We start from the raw sequence: 25,734 nt of genomic DNA, 5'->3' as shown, positions 1-25,734 counted from the left end.
ATGCACAGGTGCTTGAAGATCTTCTGAAAAATAGAGTTGATTCGTAAAAAATCGTATTACTACAAAAAAGAACTGGAAAAAAAGCAAGTTCTTTACTCTAGCTTTATTTTTTTAATAATGTACATATTTTAGTGTCATGTAAATGTAGTAAACTATCAGGTGCTCAGTTGAGTCAGTGACAGGCCCTTTAGGCCTGACTGAATTACAAGAATGGTCTCCCCTTGTTGATAAAATCGGTCAATCACGTGACTGGAAGTAGCCTCCATTTGACAAAACAATATGGAGTCGGCAGTCCTTCGAGTCAAATTAAAAACGTTGTAATGAGTTTTTCGGTGGATAGTTTCGCCTATTTCCAGCAATTATGGCAGATGAAGACATGGTGCCACAAGCGATGACGCTTGTTGAGGATGATTTCCCCCATGTCCGCATGGATCCTTTCCTGTCCATGGAAGATCCAGATGAAGTGCCATTTATTATCCATCGGGTTGACTCCAACGAAATCGTATATCAGCCTCGTCGGCGGAAAGCTAAACTTATAGGGAAATATCTGGTAGGAGATGTGCTAGGTGAAGGATCTTACGGAAAAGTTAAAGAAGCAATTGACACGGAGACGTTATGTCGAAGAGCTGTCAAAATCTTAAAAAAGAGAAAATTGAGAAAGATTCCAAACGGAGAACAGAATGTTCAAAGGTGTGCAATTTATGAATGCAGTAGCCGGTTTAATAAATTCATGATTATGTCGAATAAGAATAAATTCATGATTATGTCGAATAAGTACACTAATGATTTTGGGTGAAGAAGGGACTGAAGTCAAGTGTAACAGTTCTGGATCAGGTTAATCAACATTGCAACGGTAGCTATATCCGGCTAATCAATGTTCAGAATCAGAGGTCCCAGGTTCAAGCCCTGGTCTAACTGCATCTCCCCTACAGTACTCCTACAACATTAGAACTAACACTGCAAACAAGCCACTATCATTTTCATTTTCTATTACTGTATATTTACAAATGTGCATGTGGGACCTACAATATAATGGTCTCAGTTGTCCAATTTCCTGTATTAGTTCAATTCATCGCTGTTTGTCAAATTATATTTGGTTTAGTCCAGTTAGTCTGGATGGCAAATATTATGTTATTTTATTGGTAAGTGACCAATTCTTGCCAAGTACCATACAAAGACACCTTATGATGATGAGATTGGACACTATGCAGGAATTGGAGAGTCTGCCAGTAATTCAGTTATTGTCGGCCATGATCACCACATTTTTAATAAGTTTTCTCAGGAGTGGACTAAAGGCCTTTTATAATGTTCCACAGAATGCTAATTTTGATATAAACTTTAACAGGTTATCTGTTTTGACATGCCTATTTTATTGTTTGTTTCAGAGAAATACAGTTTCTAAAGAGACTTCATCATCGTCATGTTATCAAACTTCTTGATGTTCATGTGAATGAAGAGAAACAGAAAATGTATCCTTTTAACAATATCAACAATACCATAGAAATATAGCAAGGGGACATGGTGTTGAGACCAAATAAATGATCAGCAGGTGATCAAGGGTGATCAGCACGCAAGGGTTACAGAATTGGAAGTTATTAGAAGAAATAAGGGCAAGAAATATTACCTCCATTCCTATTTATTTTAATGCTGGATCGGTTAGTGAAAATACCGACCGGTTAACCAGATCAGATTAACCAAACCGTAACCAGATAGCTGTCGCTGTTTAAGTAACGTTACAGTCGTGCATCGATCTCATAAATTTGTCATACTTTGTCTGGATTCCAAAACAATTGCTCACATCTTTCAGGAAACAATCATTTGCAGGGGTTTCAATATCAGGCGGTACCTGGTACTTTTTGCTGGTTGAACCTGGCTGTGGTACCGCATGATTTGGGCTAAATTACATTAGATAGCATACAGATGGTATAGAAAAGTACCCCCTGAAATTGCAATTGTACCGCCTCTCCTTAAAGATAATGAAATCCCTGCATTTGACACAAGGAATTACAGTATAACTTGTCTAAACCGAACCCTGTATAAACCGGAAACTTGTCTATACCGTTTAATTTGTTTGGCCTAGCAAATTTCTTAATAAACTATAGTACCCAAAACCTGCATAATCCAGAACCTGTATACTCTGAAACCCGAACTGTCTAGGAAATGTTACTATACCTTTCTTTGTAAAATTAACTTGGGCAAACTGGCAACAATGTTTTCACAACATGTGACTGATCATGAGGCACCTAAGGGGATTTACCTGTACCGGTATACTAAGGGCGAGATAGCAGGGCTCGAATTTCAGGCTGTTTTACTTGCTTTTTGCAAGAAGATATACCAGAAAAGCAAGTGGAAAAAATATCCACTTGCTTATTTTTGCAAGTGGTTTTTATCAGGGACAACTGTAAAAATGACATAATGATTGTGAAAAATTGTTTTAATGGAAAATATGGGGACCCAGTTCTTACAATAATGTTGTTACATTATGTACTTATAATTATACACCTCACATCATCATGCAAAAATAAAGGATTTTATATATAACATAACTGTAATTTGAATACGGATATTAATTATAAGTAAAAATATATTTTAGCAAGTAAAAATTAAGAGCACTTGCTATTTTTAGCTAGTGACAAAAAATGTAAAATTCGAGCCCTGGATAGTGAAAACTTTTCACTTTTCATTCGACGGTTTTGATACATGTACATTGTATTTGTGAATACTTTTCACGGTCAATTCTAACAATAAAACATATACATAACTTCTGAGAGTTCATTTGAATGTAGCACACAGAGAGAAATGGATTGTATATGTACACCTCAGAAACCAAGAAAACGTAGGATGGAATTCTGTGTTCTACCATGTACATATGTGAGAATAAATGTTTGTGCTGTAATAGAAACATTTCTTCTGATGATTTCCATGTGAACATATATATTGTATATATTGATAAGGTTCTATCCTCTATAAACCGGACACCTGTTTAAACCGAACAAATTGACTGGTCCCGTTCACATCCGGTTTAGACAAGATATACTGTATTGCTTTGAATTGATTTATTTTGTTTGTTTTTAATAAAACCATGACGGTGAATGGAAATCGGTGTAGACATCCTGTATATGGTTTCTTTTGCACAAGGCACTTGATCACATCACACTCAATGGAACGTTTGCATAGAAGCCAAGTGAAACCTAAGCATTTAAGTGACGACCCAGTTTCCGATAAAAACACTGTTGTGGTAACACTTTTAATTCTATTACAAAATTGCGCTTCTGATAGCATATATACTTATACTATATAGGTGAAGACGGTTGTTAGTACAGGATTTTAATTACTTTGAGGAGTATTTTTGCCATATGAAATGAATATGGCGGTTATCGGATAGCTAAGTGCTAACCGGATACAAGCTCAAACCGAACCGCGAACTGGTTATTCGGTTACCCGTTCGATAACTAATTTATTTGTTATGTAATTACTACATTTATGTAATTTGATGCGAACCAGGGCTCCAAGTGGCGCCTAAAATGGTGGCCATGGCGATTTACAAATTTAATTGGCGAATTGCCCAGCGGATTTGATATAGTACATATAAGAATTGTTCATGCAAACTAAATAAGATTGACCTTGACCACCACCTAGGTACCTTATTATGGAGTATTGTGTGTGTGAACTTCAGGAACTACTAGAGAGTACCAAAGACAAGAAATTCCCTATCTGTCAGGCACACAAGTAAGTGTAACTGAATATATATTGTACATTTTATTGTCAATATACATGTTGTTACAATTGATAATATACAAAAAATGTATGCTGATAGTAGCAATACAAAAATATAAAAGATCAATCTTTTCTTTAAAGTTTTCAATAGAATTGCCAGAATGTTGAATGTAAATTTATATAGAATAATTTAATGTTTTATTAATTAACTGTTATTGTAATAAGCAGTCCATGGTTTATATATATAAAACCATAAAGAGACAATTCAGTCTAAGAGAACATTAAAATTTGTACATATATCGGAAAAATCAGTTCTTTTGGAAATTAGATCAGTCGGTTTTACTGTGATATGCCTGAAATGTCCACGGTGGCGACATGTGTGTGAAATGTTCATACTCGCTCGCTGTCCGTGACTTAATGTGCGTGACTTTGGCTCGGGTATTGGTACAGCGTCCATATTGTACCTGCTCTTATTGATCAACGATTTGATATTTCAATGATATTAATTAAAATACTTAACAATGTCATGGAATTGAATTTGTCTATGTTTTACGTTATATGTTTCATAATAAATGTAGAAAAATACATTTATGCTATATTTTGCTTCATGGTTATGTAAAAGAATTAGCCTGAGTGAATTGTCTCTTTAAAGTATCGGTATAAACAATGACCAATATATGTGCTCTATGAATCATGTTATACATATCTATTGTAGTTGGTGTAAATCTGAAAAATTTCAGGCTTCAGAAAATGAGAAATATTTTCAAATATGTCAGATATATGTTACTGGTCATGACCTGTTGCGTCATTGTATAATGTATTACATTCCTTTGTTTTTCCACAGCTATTTTTCTCAGCTGATTGATGGTCTAGAATATTTGCATGGACAGGGTATTGTTCACAAAGACATCAAACCCAGTAACTTGCTTTTGACCACAGACGAAACGCTGAGGATTACAGATTTAGGTGTAGCAGAGGTAGGATCATAAGATCATGACTTTTTCACAAACATGCTTTAAAACACTTTATATGAATCTTTATACATTTCTGTTAGCAACTAGCATACTCAGTTGACAAGCAGTAAGTCAAGAAAGAGAACTCGGTGATTCTGAAAATGAAAGGTCTTTTTGTCAGCAATTCTACATTTATCCACTCCAACTGTTTATCACATTTTGTGATAGTTTAAATATAACTGATGGAATGATTTAGTTTTTAGCCCACCATCATCAGATGGTGGGCTATTCAAATCGCCCTGCGTGCGTGGTCCGTCGTCCATCCGTAAACAATGCTTGTTGTCACTATTTCTTAACCTCACATGGAGGTTACCCTTGGTCCCTATTTGTGCCATACAGATTTTGAGGCTGATAGGAAAAACAAGATGGCCGCCAGGCGGCCATCTTGGATTTTGATAGTTAAGGTTTGATATCCCTATTTCTCAAAAAGTGGTGAAGGGATCTTTCTCAAATTTAATATGTAGGTTCCCCTAGGGCCCTTGTTGTGCATATTGCATTTTTGGACCATTCGGTGAATAAGATGGCCGACAGGCAGCCATCTTGGATTTTGATAGTTAAAGTTTGTTAGGGCTATTTCTCAGATAGTACTGAAGAGATCTGTCTCAAAATGCATATGTAGGTTCCCCTAAGGCGCTAGTTGTGCATATTGTGATTTGGGTCCGATCGGTCAACAAGTTTGCTGCCGGGCAGCCATCTTGGATTTTTATATTCAAAGTTTGTTATTGCTATTTCTCAAAAAGTATTGAATGGATCTTTCTCAAATTTCACATGTAGGTTCCCCTAGGGCCCTAGTTGTGCATATTGTGATTTGGGACCGATTGATCAACAAGATGGCCGCCAAGTCATCTTGGATTTTGACAGTTGAAGTTTGTTACCGCTATTTCTCAAAAGGTACTGAAGCAATCTGTCTCAAAATTTATATGTACCATAGTATGTTTGAAAAAGTTTAAAAAGTAGAGAAAAGATCCATCTTTCCTTTGTCAGATATAGATCATTCATTTTGGTGGGCGCCAAGATCCCTCTGGGATCTCTGGGATCTCTTGTTTGAAACATATCAGAATCTTTAACTGAATGTAGCACAAAATTTTACATGTTACATGGTAACGTAATTTACAAAATACTTTTCAGAAACTAGACATGTTTGCGGTAGATGATACGTGTCGGACCAGCCAAGGATCTCCAGCGTTCCAGCCCCCTGAGATAGCGAATGGTTTGGAGACATTTATCGGCTTCAAAGTGGATGTTTGGGCTAGTGGTGTTACCTTGTAGGTTCATTTAACCTTAATCATGTAGCTTGTATGGTTTTAATTCCCTTGGGATCTAATTAAATCAGGCCTAGATTAGATCCAATAAATCCCCATTTGGGGTTACCTCAGCATGACCCCTAGCCTAGAATCGGAACACCTGATCAGGACATGCTATCAGCTGTATATGCTTCCAAGATAACCAATGCAACCACACCAAAGATTTCATAGGTGACATGCTGATTGGCTACCCATAGGGGTCATGTTGAGGTGACCCGAACGTGGAGCTGTTAGATCTTGTATTGGAGTATAACGTAGAGCACCGTAGTGGAGCAGAATTGCATGTCTAATTTTAATTGGATTGATTCCCTTGGTATTAGATTTTAGCTTTTCAGATTTTCTGTGCTGTAGGCACTTGAACCAAAGTTCTCAGTTCAAATAAGTTTAATTGTGGGTTTCTGAGTGGGACATAAATTTACATGTAGCTATTATTCTCTTTGTTGACAAGGTTTTAGAATTTGATGGGGGATGGGATTTCGGTTTTGGTCATGCGGGAAGGTAATTCAGGACTATTTTAGAACTACCGTATTCGACCCAATATAAAAGCGCACAGGGTGCTGAAAACATTGAAACAAATAAGGGGCCCTTTATGGAACCAAATTCGGATTAACATTTCATAAATGATTGCACAAAGTTAGCCATAAATCATTTGGCAAAAGATATCAATAAGAAAACACATTTCATATTTCATATTTTCTGTCTGAATTTAATTCAAGTACCTGTAAGTGAAATTGAGCCCTAAAAAGGGGAGGGTGCCCATAGGGGAATGTTTCTTGGGTCAAATACGGTATTACGTTTGTAGGATGATGCTACTTGTATTTAATGTTGCAGCATTATTAAGGAATAAATCCTTATATTTATAGTATTTGTACATTGGCTTAAAAGTTTCCTCATTGTTAAGAGCTCTTAAAGAATACCTTGAGCTGCCACACAGATAATTTGTAACACTATATTGTATGTTGTAATTTTGGCATTAAATTCATAAATTCACTAAGAAATTCCTTTCTCATTTCAGATACAACATGGCTACTGGTCTTTATCCGTTTGAGGGCGACAATATTTATAGATTATTTGTAAATATTGGGAAGGGGGTATATACCATTCCAGACACATTAGATCCACTGCTGTCAGGTCTTTTAACAGGTTTGTATACAACTGTCAGTTATAGCAAGAGTAGAATACCTTTATTCCCATGTATACAACTTTAATCGTAGGAACATTTGTATAAAATTTCAAATACTAAATAGCTAAAGAAACTCCACTAAGATCACTGGTCAGAGACCAATTCTAATCAAGTATCAATTTCTGCCATTGCAGTTGCATTTATATAAGGTCAGGACACACAAATTTTCAAGTAATGTTTTGTGGAAACCTGCATAGTAGCGTCTTCTACCAGAATGTTACTTCATTTATGAAAATTTGTGTGTAACCATACAAATACACATGCAATGTCGAGAAAAGGTACAATGGTGAAAATTGGCCATCTGCCAGTAAATCTGTGAAAAGAAAAAGATATAGAGGAATCAGTACAATAGGCTACTAGTATAGAAATATTTTTACAAAACTGGAAAAAAAAATCTATAAAAATTTCCAAAGATAGAAGAATCCTAAACAAAAATCTGTTTTTGAGTATATTTTTATGAATAAGTGAAACTTTTTTGAATAGTATACTTTAAATTTTTTGTTAATAATGGTGAATGTCTCTGTGATAATTGTAAGATGTTTAAGTTCTGTGTTTTTTAACAGGTATGTTACAAGTCGAACCAGAGAAGAGATTAGGTGTACAGCAGATCAAAAGGCATGAGTAAGTAAAGATAATACACAACTCACACACATGTGTATCTGTTTCTATATCTGTTAATTGTGTATTCTGTAACAGTGGGAGTATTTCCAGCATAAACATTTTGACTTATTTTGATTTCATTATATCCACTCCTGAATTTCTCAATTCTTTTATTTCTTTGAACCTTACAGTTCATCAGAAGCTCCTGAACATACTAAACAATTTGAAAAATTTTGATATTCAAATAAGTAGACCAGAGAGCAATAGCACAAAAATCACCACACCAGTTTGAAAGCTGATGTAGTGGAAACATCCACACACAAAAAATACATGTTGTAAGTCGGATATAAATTAGTGGTCATTTCATCAGATTTTTTTGTAACAAGTTTTAGAAAATTAGATTTCATAAAACCTTTTGTCAAACAAAATTTTATTTTATGTAACCAGGAACAAATTTAAGATACATGTCAAGATCCAACATTAAACTGAGAGCATGGCTAAAAAGAACATTTAATGGTTGTCATCAAGATCTTTTTGGGACCCCTTGTTGTTTTTGCCAACTTTGAACAGCATAAAAGTTCTAATTATTTATAACACATATGAGAAATTCAAGCAATATGCTCAATTATATTTTTTTGTGTTTATGAAGTCATAGACAAAAAATGGAAGGACATTCTTCATAGATGCATCTATGAAAAAGGATGTCTGTCGATGTTTTGTATATGACTTAATAAACCCAAAAGATACTTAGAATAATTCTTATTATTTAATTCTTATAAATCAATCAAATACTAAGTAGCCATACATTTCATTGATTTTACTTACTTTTACAATAAAGCAAATTGAGTTGTGGCGCATTGATATCTTATCCAGTAATTCAGGTTGGCCTATGACTGTTGCTTTTTAAATTTCCTGCGAAAACATTCTGTATGTATGACATCATAATATGTGACGTACATTTCTTTCGGTCTATGGGAAAATAACCTCAAAGATCTAACCAAAAGAAATGAGTGTAACATATGAAATTAAATTATAAGTCCAGATCTTGCTCAACATCAATCTGAATTGGACTAATGTAAGAGGTTGACTTATGACTTAATGATTGAATGTGTTCTGTTACAGTTGCATACATGCCATACCTCCCGGCGTGAGACAAAACCTCCCGTATTTTAAAGCCTTTTATTGTCTCCCGGCAGGAGAGTCTAAATTCCCGATTTCTATAAACCCCTCCGTTTTATTTTCGTTGCCACATTTGTGTACATGCTAGGTTAATTTTAGCACGAGAGTAACCACTCCCTGACCCCCTGACCAACACCCAAGTGGCCCTAATTAGCAGCCTTGGGCTATTTCCACCTTGGCTTGTGGTGTCACTTTCACTCACGTCTGTGTATTACGTAAACTGAAGTCAAGCAGCCGATCGGCTGCCTAGAAAACAATCAGCTGGCCTTTCAATAAATTTTATGACTACAGCTAGTGAGCATTACAACAAAACAAATACTGCTTACAACTGTGAATGATTTACTCACGTTTTTAATGTTAAATAGGCCTATCTGTATTTGATGGATGTCACAAACTTTGCAATCGTAATGGCCGCCATTTTGGGTAATTGTAATAGATGATCCGGATTTTATAGAATTTCCGGATTTCCTAATAAGCACGTTTTTAAAAATGGAAAAAGTATTATTTTTTTAGAATTTCTGTGTGAATTTATTTAAAAAAAAAATATATATATTAATTATAAAAAATTATCAGTAGTAACTGAATTTAAATGAATAAAATTAAAAAGAAATTTACTTTTTTTTCTCTCTCAGATTAAATTACATTTTGAATACTACTGTAACAATTCTGTTTTTTTTTTTAATTTAGTGCTTGTGAATGTAAGAACTTTATCTAAGTTAATTATCCGTTATTGTGAAAGATTATTAAAAAGCCCAGTCTAATATTTCGAACAATAAAACTGCTCCAGAACTGGGTGTATATAGGGATGTGACTACTTTTGCAAAACCACACATTCCTTTATTTCAGTAAAATTCAATATGAATGCAGAATTTCATCATAAAAAAGCAGATATTTAATTTATTCATATATGTCACGCGTATACCTCCCTCTTTTCAGACCAAAATCCCTCAAAATGGTTATCAATCTCCCTCACCACCCCTAGAAAAATATGGCATGTATGCAGTTGGGTGTGTAAGAAGCATACAAGAACACAGGACTATGTTCCGTTCCCATTAATGATTGAATGTGTTCTGTTACAGTTGGGTGTGTAAGAAGCATACCAGAACACAGGACTATGTCCCGTTCCCATTAATGATTGAATGTGTTCTGTTACAGTTGGGTGTGTAAGAAGCATAAAAGAACACAGGACTATGTCCCGTTCCCATTAATGATTGAATGTGTTCTGTTACAGTTGGGTGTGTAAGAAGCATACAAGAACACAGGACTATGTTCCGTTCCCATCCAAGGAGGAGGGCGACGTCTATAGGAGTATGAGTGTAGTACCGTATCTAGAGGACTTACATTGTGGCACGCCGAGCGACGACGAAGAATATGATGACTCACAGATATTCTCCGAGACTGATCCTTGTTCAAGTAAGAAAACATCACTGTTTCTTGATCATACATGTACAGTCAATCCTCATTAACTTAGTTACTTACAAAAATACTGTTTCTTTGTAAAAATACAATAACCTGGTAAAATACTTGAAGATGGTTGTCATGGAGATAACCCTCTGCATCAGATATTTTTTTTTACAAATAGTATTGGTTACATGTGTTAGAAGCAGAATTCTGCACTATGATAGCCTTATTTTGGGAAAGGGAGCATAGCCTTTTATTCTTTGAGATACACAACGTGCAGCATTGATGAACTGATAGTTTTTTAGGGGTAGTGCCATGTTGTTTATAAAAGTAGTCCTGAAGTTTTAAAATAACGCTCTTATTTTACATTCTGAAGAGTTCCGAATGAATCAACCCTCAAGGGCAGATAACTGTTACATTTCTCCAGACAGTATTTTAATTTTGTGTATAAAGGACAGTTGTCAGAAGAAGCATTGGTTACTGCTGTTTGAGGCTAGTAATATAAGAGATGGGTTTTCTTTTTCAGACACGGCAAACAACAATGCCCAAACAGTAGGGAAAGAGAACTCCATTCCAGAGCATAAACACAAAAAGAAGAGAGCAAAGTCAGGGCTATTGGCCTCCTGTAAACAGTCTTGAGTACATGGGTGGATGTAAGGTTCTTTGTGATTGGTGGAAAAATTGTGTAAACTTCCTTGTGATTGGTCAGATAAGACTGAATGGTTTGGTTGATAGGAAGCTATATATGAGAATGTCTGTTCTTTATAGTGCATCTGAGATATGCTAGAGTGGATCTGTATATGGTGTAATAAGAGTGTGAGAGAGTGTGAAATAGTTTTAATTGAGATATATTAAGAATGAGCAGCAAGATTTGAAAATTGATGGTCACAATGATATTTTACTTAAAAAAAGCGGTATCTTGTGTAAAAATCCTGTACCTTGTTTAATATAAAAAATATGTTAAAGGGACAGCTTGTCTGCATCAGGGTGAAACCAACAAATTCCAGGGTAACTTAAAACTGTTGAGTATAAGTTTCCTTCTGTATCACCTGGTATTTAGGCCTGGTTAAGTAGCTTATGTTTTCAGTTACTATCCTGTAAACCAACTTTCTTTTGCGACTACTTAATTTTGCGATTTTTAAAATAAGTTCGCGAAGATAAAAATTCACAGATTTGAAAATTGTCTGGAAATTCCAATGTATGATGTAAATGCTAAATTGCGGTGATGAACTTTCACAAATTTGCTTGGATTGCCAAATTCACAAAAGTAAATCCTGCATGAAAGAAATTTGGTTTACAGTAATCTGTCATGATAAAAATTATTAGCAGCTTTCCTTGTATCCAATGCCCTTGGCTTTGTAGAATATGAGATGAAAATACCTATCATTCAGTAAAGATTTGGTGTCTGCTTTTCGTTGATGAAATTAGTGTTGTATATTGTAACATTTTTGAATAATTTGTTTAATTTTAAAGCCAAATTTATTCTACTATTTTAAAATTTGGCATCAAGTTTTGGGAACAGTTAAATTTAAGTTAAAAAAAAGGTTAATTTCACCATCAAGTGTTTTGAAGAACTTCAAAATATTTTTGACTTCAGACCATTGTTGATGATCTTATGTCTGAAGGTATTTAGTGTGTAAATCTTGTAAAAAAAAACAATTTTGAAAGCAGTATTGATCCAAGAGGACTACTAGGTATATCTACATTGTTTTCTCTACATAGACATGGCCGTAAGACCAAATGTATAGAATGTCTCAATCATTTCTAAGCGTATGTCAGATAAAAATGTGTTTGAAACCTCTGAGCAATCCATTATACTACAACAACCCATTAGGTTCTAGTAGTATAATATTTAAAATCATATTGTGTTCCTGAAATTAATGGCCGTTTACTTGTATAAGGAGAATCTCCTGATGATGGTGTAAGTGTAAAATACACATTCCATTCTACTGACAAATCCATATGTTATAATTTCCTGACTGGAACTTTTGACGTTGTTATGGAAACTCATGTTTGTTGTCATAGTTAAGAGGATGGTTGTATATCTGTAATAATGGAAGGCACACAGGAGTATATATGATACACGAAACATATTAATCCATTGAACGACAAACTACGGCAGATTTTTTTGTGAATTTACCTCGTTAGTGAGAATACTCATTGATGCAGTTGATTATATCTATATATTTTTACCCAAAGTGCACTGGACTATTAGGTAGCATTTTCAAATCTGTGATGACCCACTTGTCCCCGTAACCTTGACTTGCCCGGTTCATTGCTCTTTTTTACAATGTCGCCTGTCCGAGTTAAATAGACAACAGCAACTACCCGTTTGTAAATGTGTGTGGCTCTGTCTCCCCCAAACACACAAAGACAAACTGGACCAAACAAATCAGGAAGTGATGTACATGTATTTTGATTTAATTGTCTCAGGTCAATTAATTGGAAGTCCTTAACATAATTTTAGAAAACCTATAGACTTACCTACTTGTAGATTCATCTTTAAAATTTAGCTTTATTTATTATGTGACCAAAGAACATGCACAAAGTAGTTATTGATTCCCGTTAAGAACAGCTAACTATGTCACAACAAAGATTTCAAGAGATTTGTTCTTGATCACTCCTAAAATTACATTATGGACTGGTCTGGTCTTTGATTTAGAAGAGTCCAAATGTGTCTTCAGGGGTGAAGGAGTTAAATAAGGATAGAAAGCATGCAAGAACTTTAAATCTATAATGATTAATTTCATAATTTTGTGTACAGTTATAGGACACTGTGGTATATCCTTGTATATAGATTTCAGTAAAACTTGATGTTGCCATTTAAGACAATCATTTGATATCAAATAAATTTCCTCTCTATTTGCTCATTTTTCTTCGCTGCTATGGCCGGTAAATACTCCCATTTCAGAAAAAAAAATTCTGGCTTGAAATATGAACAAACAACATTTTAATGGTTCATAACTGGCTTGAATTTTGATGATTTGACATGATTTTAGAATAGTACATATTGGTAATTAAGTAACCAACTTTGATAGATAAAGATAGTCTAAGGGAAATTTCTTCATACTGAAAGTTATCTTTTTTTTTCAAAATTCTTTATATTCCCAAAGACTTTAGAGGGAAAGAATCTGAAGAAAGTGATAAGCATTTAAAACATGTTCTCTACAAAAGCTCAAAGTATTTAAAAAAAAAATCACACTTATAGATACTGAGCGCAAGGCTTGATTTTTTGGTTAAGTAGACTTCCTTCCGATCCATTCTCAGAAAGCTGTTGTATGTGCGAATGATCAAATTGATTACATAAGTTAAGCATATATCTACTCTTTTAACTGATTTTAAATTATCGGGTACTTACTTTAGCTGTTCATTTGAAATATTTTTACAGACTTAATGTTATTGGATTTTTTTTCAGTTAGCACCTCTTTTGTATTTCATTAGTTGTTGTTGAATCAAAATCAATATTTCTCTAGTAGAATTATTATATACAATTGCAATGTATATACATAATTAAGTTTGTTGAAAATTGGTTCAGTTCCTATGTTGTATACACTGGACTAAGCTAGCACAACTGACATTTCTCATTATCTGATACTAATAGATCTACAAAAACTCTAATTTTATCTAGACCAACTGCATTTATTTTGTACAAAAATTGAAGAAGTGGTACTTTTTATGTATTTAATACGTTCACCTTTGTCATAATCATAGTTAGTTATTGCGGTACTATTATTTGTCTCAAGTCTGGACATTTTTAAGTTGGAACATGTGCAGGTCATATACAGTACCTTTTCATAGCACGTTTTATAGAGAATTTAGACTTCTGGTGGATAAAGCAGGCATGTAAAACTTAATACGGATGGTATACTGTATATGTAAGGTAGGTTAGTAGTGTTGTACTCTTCAGGTATGGCACAGTCCGAGAAGCTGTTGTACTTATATATGCCGTACAACAACTTTCTGGTCATATTGCACTATAGTGTAATCAAATATTGTTGATGAAAATTGAAGAAGGTACTGTGATGTTGGTAAACTGTGATTTTGTTCTTGTTACTGTTTTTAATAAATGGCATTCCTAGAGTAGTTTGGTGTCCTTTGGTGCACACAACCTGTTTATCCCCAACAGAACATGGTGGACCGACCCATATCTAAATTGGACTGTTCTAATATGATTTTGGAGGTGTTTATAAGTAATGCTGAAGGTTGGACAGTTCCATGTTTGGAACATAAAGATGAAAATAAAATTTAATGTAATTTAGTGCGTGATAAAAATTTCATAGACGATTTGAAATTGTGATGATTGAATACGCTGAAAAATGTCTCGAGCATATAGTTTAAATTGTGAAATTAAATCACCATGGAGAAGTGGTTCTGACACAATCGAGAAATTACAAGAATAATTTTTTGTAAAATAATTGGTTTACTAAGTTTGTTATTCAATGAATGTTACAAGACCGGAAGTAAAACCTGTTGGATAATACTCTACAGCATTAATACTTGTAAACTAGTGGAAAAAGATATTGTCCAATCTAGATTGGTAGGTTAGCTATGTAGATAAGACAATACAGGTACAGTCAAACCTGTCTATAAAGACCACCAAAGGGGCACAGGAAAAGTGGTCTCTATAGCCAGGTGGTCTCTAGCCAAGTGGTCTATATAAACAGGTCAAATTGTGTTATATATGATCATTTAAGGCCTTAAGAAGCAGTCTTAATAAGCAGGTGGTTTTTATACAGAGGTGGTCTCTAAGGCAGGTTTGACTGTACTTGTAGTACTAAACCACTTGTCTGCTAATTATTATATAAGAAATCTCCAGTTAGTATGAATATTTATAAAATGACAGATTTCTTTCCAAGAGTTGATGCCTGTGTAAGTCATATACTATTACATCAGGAGGTATATAATGAGAACTGGTGGAGAAATACGTTGTACTTATGCTCAGTATATTACCAAGAAGTATACAGGGAGGACTGGTGCTCCCTATTGGTGTAAATTGATGTATAGATATATTATTACATTTGTAGCGTAGGTAGGTAACATAACAAATTGATTTACAGGTAACGCAAGTATATATAGCAGTTATCTGTATTTTTTTCTCTCTCTCAATGTCCACAATGTGTGTACTGAAATACATGGAGACTTTGATATTTTGAATACACTAATAATAATATGGTTCAGTGTGGTACTAGGTGCTGGACAGTCGGTCTGGTATAAGTGTGGTACTAGGTGCTGGACAGTTGGTCTGGTACCAGTGTGGTACGTACTAGGTGCTGGACAGTCGGTCTGGTACCAGTGTGGTACTAGGTGCTGGACAGTCATCTGGTACCAGTGTGGTACTTGGTGCTGGACAGTCGGTCTGGTACCAGTGTGGTACTAGGCGCTGGACAGTCGGTCTGGTACCAGTGTGGTACTAGGTGCTGGACAGTCGGTACCAGTGAGTTTGTACCAGTGTGGTACTGGGTGCTGGACAGTCGTCTCTGGTACCAGTGTGATACTAGGCACTGGGCAGTTGCTCTGGTACCAGTGTGATACTAGGCGCTGAGGCGCTGGACAGTTGGTCTGGTACGAGTGTGGTACTAGGCGCTGGACAGTCCGTCTGGTATCAAACTCCATTTCCTCAGTACACCTCTACTTAATTATAAAAAATGGAACCAAATAAATTTTAATAGAACAAATTCTTATTGTTCTTTTTTTATTTTTAGCAAATTCGAGAACAAATATTTGGATTAAGATTTTGCATTACCTTTTACACTTGCATGCATGTGTACATATGCTGTGGTAGCTATTTCTCTGATGAAGATAATATACAGTAATAATCTTTGAGATGTCACTCAGATAAAAGTTGAGTCACAGAATCTTTACATAATCTGTTCATGATCTTAAACTTGTCTTCGGGAGAAATGGGCTACAACTAACAACTGGCTGGCGATATATAACATAATCATAATCTTCCATATTTTGCCGATTTCTCAAACTTCAAAATGTCTATGAAATGACAAGATCTCTAGGCTGTAGTTAGCCATGTCCTGTATTTGAAGAAGCACATGTTCAATGTCGGAGCACATACATGTACAGTGCAAAGTCTTGTGCTGTACCTTGGCAGTTCAATGGACAGCTCACAAACCGTTAATTATTGTAATAGAAGCTAGCTGTCGTTGTTGATTTAGATCATCAGATAACAGCGTACAAATCTATTTTTTCCCCTATCATCCATCACCTAGACGTGTACACTTATCCGATGCCTTTTCTTTATTGTTCTCCATTTTGGCTATTCTGGACCCAAACTGAATGGCTCGTTTAGGCAGCACAGCGGTCGATGATAGGCCTAGTTTTGTGGCGCAGATTCTTAGGAGTAGCTTCTCGCCAAGACCACGAGGTAAGTCCAAATTTGCCTATAAATATAAAATTTTTATAAAGAACATACATTTTAATTTAAGGGGTATTTATAAACTTTAAGGCAGAACTCTAAATGCTAAAATAAATAAAAAAGCAAATAAAAAAATTACAGATAAATTAATTAAATTTGTTCTTTCTGAAAAAATGCAAGAAGACAAATCCAATTTCTAAATTCCAAATGTTAGAAACTCTATGAAACCTAAGTATGAATGAGGATATGGCTAAACTGTCATATATATTCATGTGACAATTGTAAATATAGAGTCACCAATCTGTCGCAAAGAGATACTAACTTTATATTGCATAGGGATACTACTGAGAAAGTTCACCACCTCCTCATCCAAGAATGGAAACCGAGACTCTTTACCGTGATCTGTGATGATCCTGAAATGGAGAAAATATTTAAATATTGGACCTAATGATATTCTCCATGTCAGTGGAAAGACATACAGATGTATATGATATATCCATGTTTATACAGCTAGATATAGGATACGCATTGGATGGACACAGTGCCACTTCACTAACCAATAGTATCCAGTACGATTTCAGTGTGATTATCGTGCTGAATACCCTTGCCTAGCAAAGTTTGCCCCAGTCAAGCAAAATGCAGCGTGACACCTAGACAGATTCATTTAAATGTTTTTATTTGCAAATTAAGAACTTATGGTCTGTCTTCTCGCGTAAAACATGAATGATCAAATAAAGCTTACACATTTGATTTTTTGTGTATTGTACACAATAATTACTTCAATATGTGAAAATTAATGCCAACTCATTCACCCCTGAATATTTATAATGGACTATTCCAATTTTCAAATAGAAGAATTCAAATGCGTCTTCAGGGGTGAATGATTTCATGGTAATTAAATATACCTTTGTGGACATAAATACTCAAATATCTGAGTGTTTCTTACACAGAAATAAATACAATAATAACAATTTCAGAGATTTTCTCTGACTGATTTACCTGTCATCTCGGCCAAGGTTCCTGGCCGATATACGAGTGATCTCCAGTTCTATCTCGTCCAACAGTCCCTGCCATCCCTCCTCACTGTAATACAAACACATCGATAGACACCTAGCACAGAGGTTATTTCTTAATTGGTTGGTAGGTAAGGCTGAACATCCTATGAACAACTAGGATCATTTAATCATGCCCCCATCCCCCTCCCCTCATAACAACAGCTAGAATCATTTAAGGATGCCCTCCCCCTCCTATCAACGGCCAGGAACATTTAAGGATGCGAAGTGACCATCCCTTGAGTACTTTCTGAGAAATAGTAAAAACAAACTTTAACTGTCAAAATCCAAGATTGCTGCCTTGCAGCCATATTGTTTTTACGATCAGTCTCAAAATCAGCATGACACTCCAAGGAAACATTGCATGTAAAATTTGAGAAATATCCATGAGTACTTCTTGAGAAATAGCGGTAACAATGCCAGCATTGTTTATGAACAGACGACGGACGGATGACGGGACGACGGACCACAGACGAAAGACAATTTGAATAGCCCACCATCTGATTGACTAAAAAGCTGTTCCAGTATACGGACCTAAACCTGCCTCTGTGCCTGGAGTAGCCAGCCAGCTGTTCATCAGCTCCCATACCACATAGTATAACCTATGGAGAGTAAAATAGTACTAATAATTTTCTTGTAGACTTAACATTTATATACAAGAAACCAGTTACCATATAGCTGGTTAATTTTGCAGGTCAAAAGAATTTAACACAAATTCTTAACTAAATCAGGTGTTACATCTGTTAAAGGCCCATTACCTTTCCGGAGCAAAATATAAAGGTTTCTTAAAAAACATTAATAACATCAGAAAATGCGTACCGATGACCTAAAATAAGGTAACGACACCAAACGTATGCAAGATTTCCTGCGTAATAAATGAAAACAGTAGCGAGTCAATTTGCTGTTTTGCCGTCTGACGCAGTGATAGTCAACTACCGCCCGGTATTTAGGACGACGGCGGGAAACATAATACGACCCGCGTTATGAAAATAAACATTTTATTTATTTTAATCAAATCGTTCAGAAGGTGATGATAAATGTAGTATTAACGGTAAGTTAATAATTTTTGCGACTCTACAAAGTTATCGATCTTGTTTTACATTCCCATTTCAAAAATTAAAAGCCGTTTCGGAAAGGTAGTGGGCCTTTAATGTATTATCAAATTATGGTATATAAGGACAAAATAAGTTATAGTATTGCTATCATTTACACACATTGAAAATTAACAAGTTGTACAACGGAGATAAGTTAACATCTGAGAAATTCTCAATATACCCTTGCCGCACTGGTATAGGGTTCCCCCTGTTGGGCCCCATTTCCTATGACCCCTTGACCTCTGGCAGCAAACCACACAGCACATCCTATGCTGTCGTCAAGCACTGTATCCAATGGATACACCAAGTGGCGTACATGGTTAGACCTGTAATGAACACAATACACTTAATATAATCATTCAAACATTTTAGTGATTAGGTATGAGGCCACAAAAACCTTTATATTGACCTTCAGCCCCATATTCAACATTTAGTAAAACTTACAAAATTTCATTCACCTACTACATTCCAGAAGAGATTAATAGCAGTCCCCTCTGTGGGTTTCAGTCTAGTACTGTTTTACATCCCCGAGAGAGCCGATAAAGGTCACCCTTACAAAAGTTACACAACCACTTAAGACAATATTCATTCATATGTAAAACAGATTTTGTTTTTTTCAGCAATGGTTATTTATGATGAACCAAGTTTTTGTGGTGGACAAAAGACTGACTACCCTTAGTGAAACCCACCAACCTACAGCCAATAGGAGATCTCGAGCACCTGGGAATCAAATTAATAACCCAGAGGGCCATGGTGGAATATTAGACACAACAACTGACTAGTCATCATAAGCCACGTTCAATAGAAGGTTTATTTTACACAGCTTACCTGACTTGTTGGAGTTCTGGCAGCGTCACATTTACCTGCAACACATTGAAGTTTCAACAAAACTATGAGCACAAGTTCAACGTATCTTAGCAGAGAAAACCTGACAATTACAGGCCTGATGAGCCGATTGTTCCACTTTTCGCAATGATTATATAAACTTTTCCCTTAACTGATTCTACAAATGCAACATATTTTCACATTTTCTTTTATTTTAAAACATTTTGCTTACATATGACCTTACAACCTTATTAAATCATTTTACATTTTATTAGGCTAAGGATGGGTGTTTATGTATTCATTATTGCAATAGTGTAACAAATCCATATATATACATACAATACACTATGAAGCATATTTGGCTCACATCGGAACATATTTTTCAGGATAACAAATACATTTTATTTGGCAGCCGCCATGAAGTGTCTGGTGACCGCCACTAAGCAAATGCCTGTATTCATACAGCAACCACCAAAAATATGAAGTGCCAACCGCCAGATAAGATATTTCATTATCATAAAAAATATATTCCTATGTGAGTCTAATACCCTTCTGTAATGCACACTAAAATTGACTTTCACCAAATCAATATTATCAATCAGAGTGATTTACCTGAACAAAGTTCCACCTGCGCCCGGGGTTGAGTTCAGAGAGGGCGCTGTATCCTGTCAATCTGTCTGGAACATTCCATCTCTGTTGGTCGTACACAGCAACACTAGGATTTCCTGTTCTGTAAAGTTATACCATGGAAGGTAATCTCCATAACTTATAGTGTACACATTGTTATCATCAAGTGTTTGACACCATGGAACTCTTGTTCTAGCTTTTTAGTGCTACCTTACTGAAACAGACACACAAATACAGACAACATAAAATCGTCAAACTTTCTGGAAATTTACTTACCCTTTCTTACCAGATGATTTTATTTGTTGTTCAAAAGCGACGTTTATTAAATCTATAGGTTCACTCTGTGGTAGGCACCTGGAACATCATTATCCTTTAGTAAAATATTGCAATAAAATTAAGAGTACAAGTTCTATTAGTTTGATAAAAGTTTTTCAAATTTTCTCATCCGATTTCTTCTGTTTTTGTTCACGTTTATGCAGCACCAATAGATGAGCTGCACGCCCATTTTTCAGTTGGAAAATACGGTAAATGTCGTTATGTCATTTATCATGAGCTACCATAATGCTGAATATATGTATATGGTAAAATGAGATTCTATGCCTAATCAAATAAGCTCAATGTATATAAATAAAATAAATTGACTTTTTTGGTTTTCCACCATAATTAAAGAACATGAAATTACAACAAACAACATCTACATGTAATTCCAAAATGGTATAACCGTTACATGTATATTGTTAAAGACAGTTGATTTGAAGTTCAGGGAATATTGATTACCTGACATGAATACCTGGGAAATACATCCTATTGAACATAAACAACCTCACATCTTAAATACACATTTGTTGCCTAAACAAAGCACTATGATATGTACAATATACCTATCTGCCAGAGCTGTAATCACAGCAGAGTCTATCCCTCCAGAAAACAAAATGGCTACTTTCGCATGATCTTGTTTACTTGTAGAAGGACTAGTCCTCGTATTATCATCACTCTCCTCCATCTCCTCCTCTCCACCTCCAGATTCCTCATCGGTTATATGACCTTTTCCGGTCCCAGAATTATCTTCTGATTTCCTTGAAGTATTTGGATGCGGTTTGCATTGAGAACATGGTGACCTTTTGACCTCTGACCCCAGAGTGAGGTATGGTTGATTGTAAATCCTCTTCTTGACCGCTCGTTCAAGGACATCTATCAACTGGTCAGCTAGTTTATTCATCACTTCATCACTTTTCATCAATTTCTCTAAATTTGTCTGGTTGCTGCTGACTGGGTCTGATTTTGATCCTGAAGGCTTAGTTCCAAGGTCATCTGCCAATTTTTTAAGGTCACTATCCATATTTGGCAATGTCTTATTCAATTTTGGCATTCTTGAGGGAAACTTTAATTCCGTGTCCAGTGAAAACTTTACTGGAGATGTATCTGATAAACCATTCCATAATCTATCGTTGAAAATCTGACCATTGTCCACTTTGTCCAGTGTCCCTGGCCAAACACTATCTTCTCGCTGATAAAGATGAATTTGGAGGTCACAGCCCTCACCAGGAACATCTGGGAAATGTAAGCAGTAAATTCCAACAGAAGGAATTTCTCGAAATTCCTGAAATAGGAAAATAAGGACATTACAAACAAAGTACAGTGTATGGTACGATATCAGATTAGCTATTCATACCAAATGTACTTTAAATTACCATTTAAACTGTAAAACACATTCAGCAACACTAAGGTTTGAACTCCATTCAAAAGACATAAAGTTTATGGGATCATTCAAACTAAGAAACATATTGCCTATATAGGTCAAATGGCAATATGTAGGTCACAGTGATCTATTTTTGACCCAAGACTCCTAGGGCTCATTGCAAATGTTTTACCAGTATACTATTGTATCATTATCAATTAAATGGAGTATTTTACAAGAAACCCAGAAAGCTTTACTGCTCGGTAATAATTTTGCTTGCCACCTGTTTGGAACTTATCAACCCAATCTAAAAGTGTTTATCACAAGTCTATTCCATTTTATTGGATGTTTTACAGAATTGCTGTGTCCCCTTGTATATTGTTTTTACCTGGGGTCCAACCTTTGTGGACGACAGGATGAACGGTTCCTTCCTGTTTTGTGGGAGGTGCCATAGGAGACTCCGCCTCCCAAACATGTCCCGCCCAAACCACAAATGTTTCGTCTTTTCCTGTAAAATATTTGAAGTCACACATCAATCAAAACCAATGTCAGAATATATAGATAGTGGTTGTGATGGTGTGATAGCTCCATAAATCTGTGGATTCTGTTCAGTGAACATAAAATATATCTTAAGTTTGTTCAGACTTGAGTTTTGCTCCATACATTGTAGGTAGGGGTGCATTGGTTATTGCAATTATTACTTATAAAATAATAAAATAATTCATACTAGCAAACTAGGACAGTTTTAATTTTATGATTGGAATACATGTGTTAATAAATTAATACATCAGAAAAACTAACTGTTGTGTGTTATGACCATTCTCAATATTCCAGGGGTTACTATCACTGCTTTTATATCCACCCCTAGACTATGTCATAGTGAAACCGAAGACCTTTCACTAGAAAACAATCACACTCTCCGAGATTTCCCTTGAAGATTACAGAGAGCGACACTCAACTTCAAAGCCATACAGCGTATTGTAATTTGATTCTTTTGATGAACACCAAAGGACCAAACTACCTGTCTCATCTGTGTCGCACACGGAGTCTTCAGTTTTACTATAACCTATACCAGGGCTGGATATGTATACATCATTAATAGTAGCCCCTTGAGTACCCAGGATGGGTGGTGTATGAAATGAAGAAAATTTGTCTTATGTATCACCTGTAATCGATGACCATACTGACCTCCCAGTAGACGAAGGCCCATGGACCTTGAACTTTAGCCAGAGTGGACAGAAGGTGACCGGGGTCAGACGAACCAGACAGCTCCTTCAACAATATCTGGGTGTCGTTCTCTTTATCCCCTACCTAATAGGGAGTACACAATAATAAGATCAAGTTTTTTTTATGAAATAATAAAATCAAATTTTTGAAACTGATATTTATCTAGAACGAATATATGTACCCGGCCTACTATACATTTTGGCCGGGTATGAAATGGTCCCTATATGTCGCAGTGGAGCACTGCCTCAGAAAATCACTAGGGCACTGTTTTCTATACTTTGTTGTAGGTTTCCGATTATTTTAAACAAATACATGCATTTATATATTATTTTTGTCGAAAAGAAACATAATGACCATTCTTAATATCTACTATACCACTCATAAGACGTCAAATTAATAATTTGTAGACTTGCCGTATAGTTTTCCTTCGAAAAGACCATCATATTTATATGTGAAAAAAAAATAATGTCTCGCTGTGAATTTGATATTTCATACAGTTTCAGCTTTATTGCCTAGTGGGTTAGTGATATCGAACAAGTAAGATAAAATGCATACAGACGTTTTAATAATGGTTTGCACAATCATTTCTTTGCTCCATTAGCAGTGATAAGCACCAATTGTAGCTCTAAAGAAGACACTATATCGGTCTAATGTCTTTGAGCACAATATGCAGCTAATATTTATCTAAAGTAAAGGTGAGTGATAGATGGGGATATCTAGAGAAAGTAACCATGTTGTTCTATTGTAAAGCATTCTTTACATTTTTGAAGGTCATAGTTTGAACTCTGGTTGGGCCTTCTATTTTATGCTCATGTTATATATTTTACAGCACTTTCAGTGGACCTCATCTGATAGTACATGTATTTGCAATCATCATTTCAGACAATTAAAATCCTAGCATGCTCATTGTCACAAGTCTTCCTATGTTTCTTGTGACTAGAATTTGATGTAACACCTCTGTATATTACACATGTTGAACCCAATTAAACATATCAAGATGAGGGACTGGACCTATCACCGGTATACAATTCTCTCCTTGTGTAATGTGACTGTCCATCTACAAAAGACACTTTGTACACTGACCGTTTCTCAGTAACACAATCGGCTGGGGAAGACTTGAAAACCAATCTATAATACAGTGAGTAAAATTCTTTTCTGAAATCTATCACATGCTTGATCTGCTGGGTATTTTGACATGTTTACTCTTCAAACAGACACTTCATTTGGTTTTTGAGAGCAATCATGTGTAAAAGATTATCTTACTGATCTTAGTAAAATTTAATGTACCAATATCATAACTAATCCTATCTACCTCAATCCCTCCAAATATTTCTCCGTTCCAGAGCAGTGTGTTGCCATGGTGATCCTGTAATGGCTGCGGTGTCAGCTGACCTCTGAGGTGAAGGACGTGACCTTGTAAGAAGAGTTGTTTTCCATGGCAGCCAACATCTATTTGGTGAGAGCTGCTACAATCAGGACCCCTTCTTCCCACTCGAGAATTCTTCTCAATAAAGCCCTGGAACAAATCACAAACACTTAATAAGTCTGCTAATGTTTGTAAGATCTTGAGGCATTAGACAACTATTTTCATCAAGGTGATCAGGTGGCGTATTGGTTAAGTTCTCGCCTTTCATCTAGTTGGACGGGATTCTTTCCCTGGAATGGGCAAAAAGATAGGGATATTATCAAGACCATTGAATGAGATTTGTATAAGTTATATAACTTAATTTTCTATCTCTTATAGGCACTGTACAACTTAATGATTTCCATTTGACCTAAGACATTTAACACTTATTAAAATCAGTTCCCTAGCTGGCATGTCCGTTGGGATTGTGAGTCTATTAAGTTAGATTATCAGTGTCCGGACCATCGCGGGTTCACTCTATGGAATCTTCTCTAGCTTATAGCAATAAATTGACACTCACTTTCCAGTCTTCACGCTCTTGGGTATCACTGCATACACAACAAATACCACACATGGTTCAACAGTTTTACTGAGTATTCTCTGTTGAAAAAAAAATCATAAACACAGATTAAAAGTGCATGCATATCATTTTATTTTTGAAAATATAAAACATGATGTCATGGCATGTAAACAGAAACGAAAACAGAGATGTTAAAATCAGAGATTGAAGTGTTGATGGAAGTATGCGAAAATTAAAAAAAAAAAAAAAACTCTCTTGCTTTGAGCAGCATTCGATGAAACGAAATGGGAACCGACGATTTACAGGTGGTTCGACTATCTTATTACGTGCTATTACAACATCTGAAGATAACTTCACCCTAACAGTAGTTACCAAGCCTTCTGTACTGTATTTGGAGTTCCGTCGACGATAAGAATACGATATTGCTGTTAAATTAGGCTTAAAATCAACTTTTAATCTCAGATGATGTAAATAAACTTACATGTGGGAAATAGTTGCCGTTCCGGTTACCACTGCGCATGCCCAACTGATTTAGAATCCAT

At 35.5% G+C, this 25,734-nt stretch overlaps 2 protein-coding genes across 6 annotated transcripts; one reads left to right on the top strand and one right to left on the bottom strand.

Annotated features, from left to right (window-relative positions):
- Nucleotides 1-258: 258 nt before the first annotated feature.
- Nucleotides 259-16,073, top strand: LOC138324866 (serine/threonine-protein kinase STK11-like). Of its 4 annotated transcripts, none has more exons than XM_069270078.1 (10): nt 259-690; nt 1,386-1,469; nt 3,640-3,729; nt 4,562-4,694; nt 5,859-5,995; nt 7,050-7,177; nt 7,781-7,838; nt 10,228-10,409; nt 10,924-15,623; nt 15,941-16,073. In XM_069270078.1, exons 1-9 carry the CDS (start codon nt 362-364, stop codon nt 11,034-11,036), a joined length of 1,254 nt encoding a protein of 417 aa, XP_069126179.1. In that variant the 5' UTR covers nt 259-361; the 3' UTR covers nt 11,037-15,623; nt 15,941-16,073. The 4 variants fall into 4 exon arrangements, with proteins under 4 accessions (XP_069126179.1, XP_069126178.1, XP_069126177.1 ...); XM_069270077.1 differs by having other exon boundaries at nt 10,924-15,811; nt 15,978-16,073; XM_069270076.1 differs by having other exon boundaries at nt 10,924-15,811.
- LOC138324865 (asparagine synthetase domain-containing protein 1-like) lies at nt 16,054-25,734 on the bottom strand. Of its 2 annotated transcripts, none has more exons than XM_069270074.1 (14): nt 25,674-25,734; nt 25,193-25,272; nt 24,580-24,783; nt 23,229-23,351; nt 22,429-22,548; nt 21,244-21,962; nt 20,639-20,716; nt 20,348-20,465; nt 19,739-19,773; nt 19,092-19,236; nt 18,351-18,418; nt 17,764-17,847; nt 17,087-17,177; nt 16,054-16,789 (listed from the first exon to the last, which is right to left on the bottom strand). In XM_069270074.1, exons 2-14 carry the CDS (start codon nt 25,244-25,246, stop codon nt 16,604-16,606), a joined length of 2,025 nt encoding a protein of 674 aa, XP_069126175.1. In that variant the 5' UTR covers nt 25,247-25,272; nt 25,674-25,734; the 3' UTR covers nt 16,054-16,603. The 2 variants fall into 2 exon arrangements, with proteins under 2 accessions (XP_069126175.1, XP_069126176.1); XM_069270075.1 differs by having other exon boundaries at nt 25,565-25,684.

Source organism: Argopecten irradians, chromosome 6 (genome assembly GCF_041381155.1).
Source record: "Argopecten irradians isolate NY chromosome 6, Ai_NY, whole genome shotgun sequence".
Taxonomy (NCBI): Eukaryota; Metazoa; Mollusca; class Bivalvia; order Pectinida; family Pectinidae; genus Argopecten; species Argopecten irradians.
Note: the sequence above shows the minus strand (reverse complement) of the source record. Positions and strands in the feature narration are given on the sequence as shown.

Bases quoted from the DNA above. Each gene is read 5' to 3' on its own strand.
- LOC138324865 (XM_069270074.1), bottom strand. From the start codon at position 25,246: ATGTGTGGTATTTGTTGTGTATGCAGTGATACCCAAGAGCGTGAAGAC. The intron at 20,466-20,638 runs GTAAGTAAATTT...ATAACTTTACAG, and splicing joins AAATCATCTGGTAAGAAAGG to AACAGGAAATCCTAGTGTTG. The intron at 16,790-17,086 runs GTTAGTATCTCT...TTATATTTATAG, and splicing joins GTATCCCTATGCAATATAAA to GCAAATTTGGACTTACCTCG.
- LOC138324866 (XM_069270078.1), top strand. From the start codon at position 362: ATGGCAGATGAAGACATGGTGCCACAAGCGATGACGCTTGTTGAGGAT. The intron at 3,730-4,561 runs GTAAGTGTAACT...GTTTTTCCACAG, and splicing joins CCTATCTGTCAGGCACACAA to CTATTTTTCTCAGCTGATTG. The intron at 10,410-10,923 runs GTAAGAAAACAT...TTTCTTTTTCAG, and splicing joins CGAGACTGATCCTTGTTCAA to ACACGGCAAACAACAATGCC.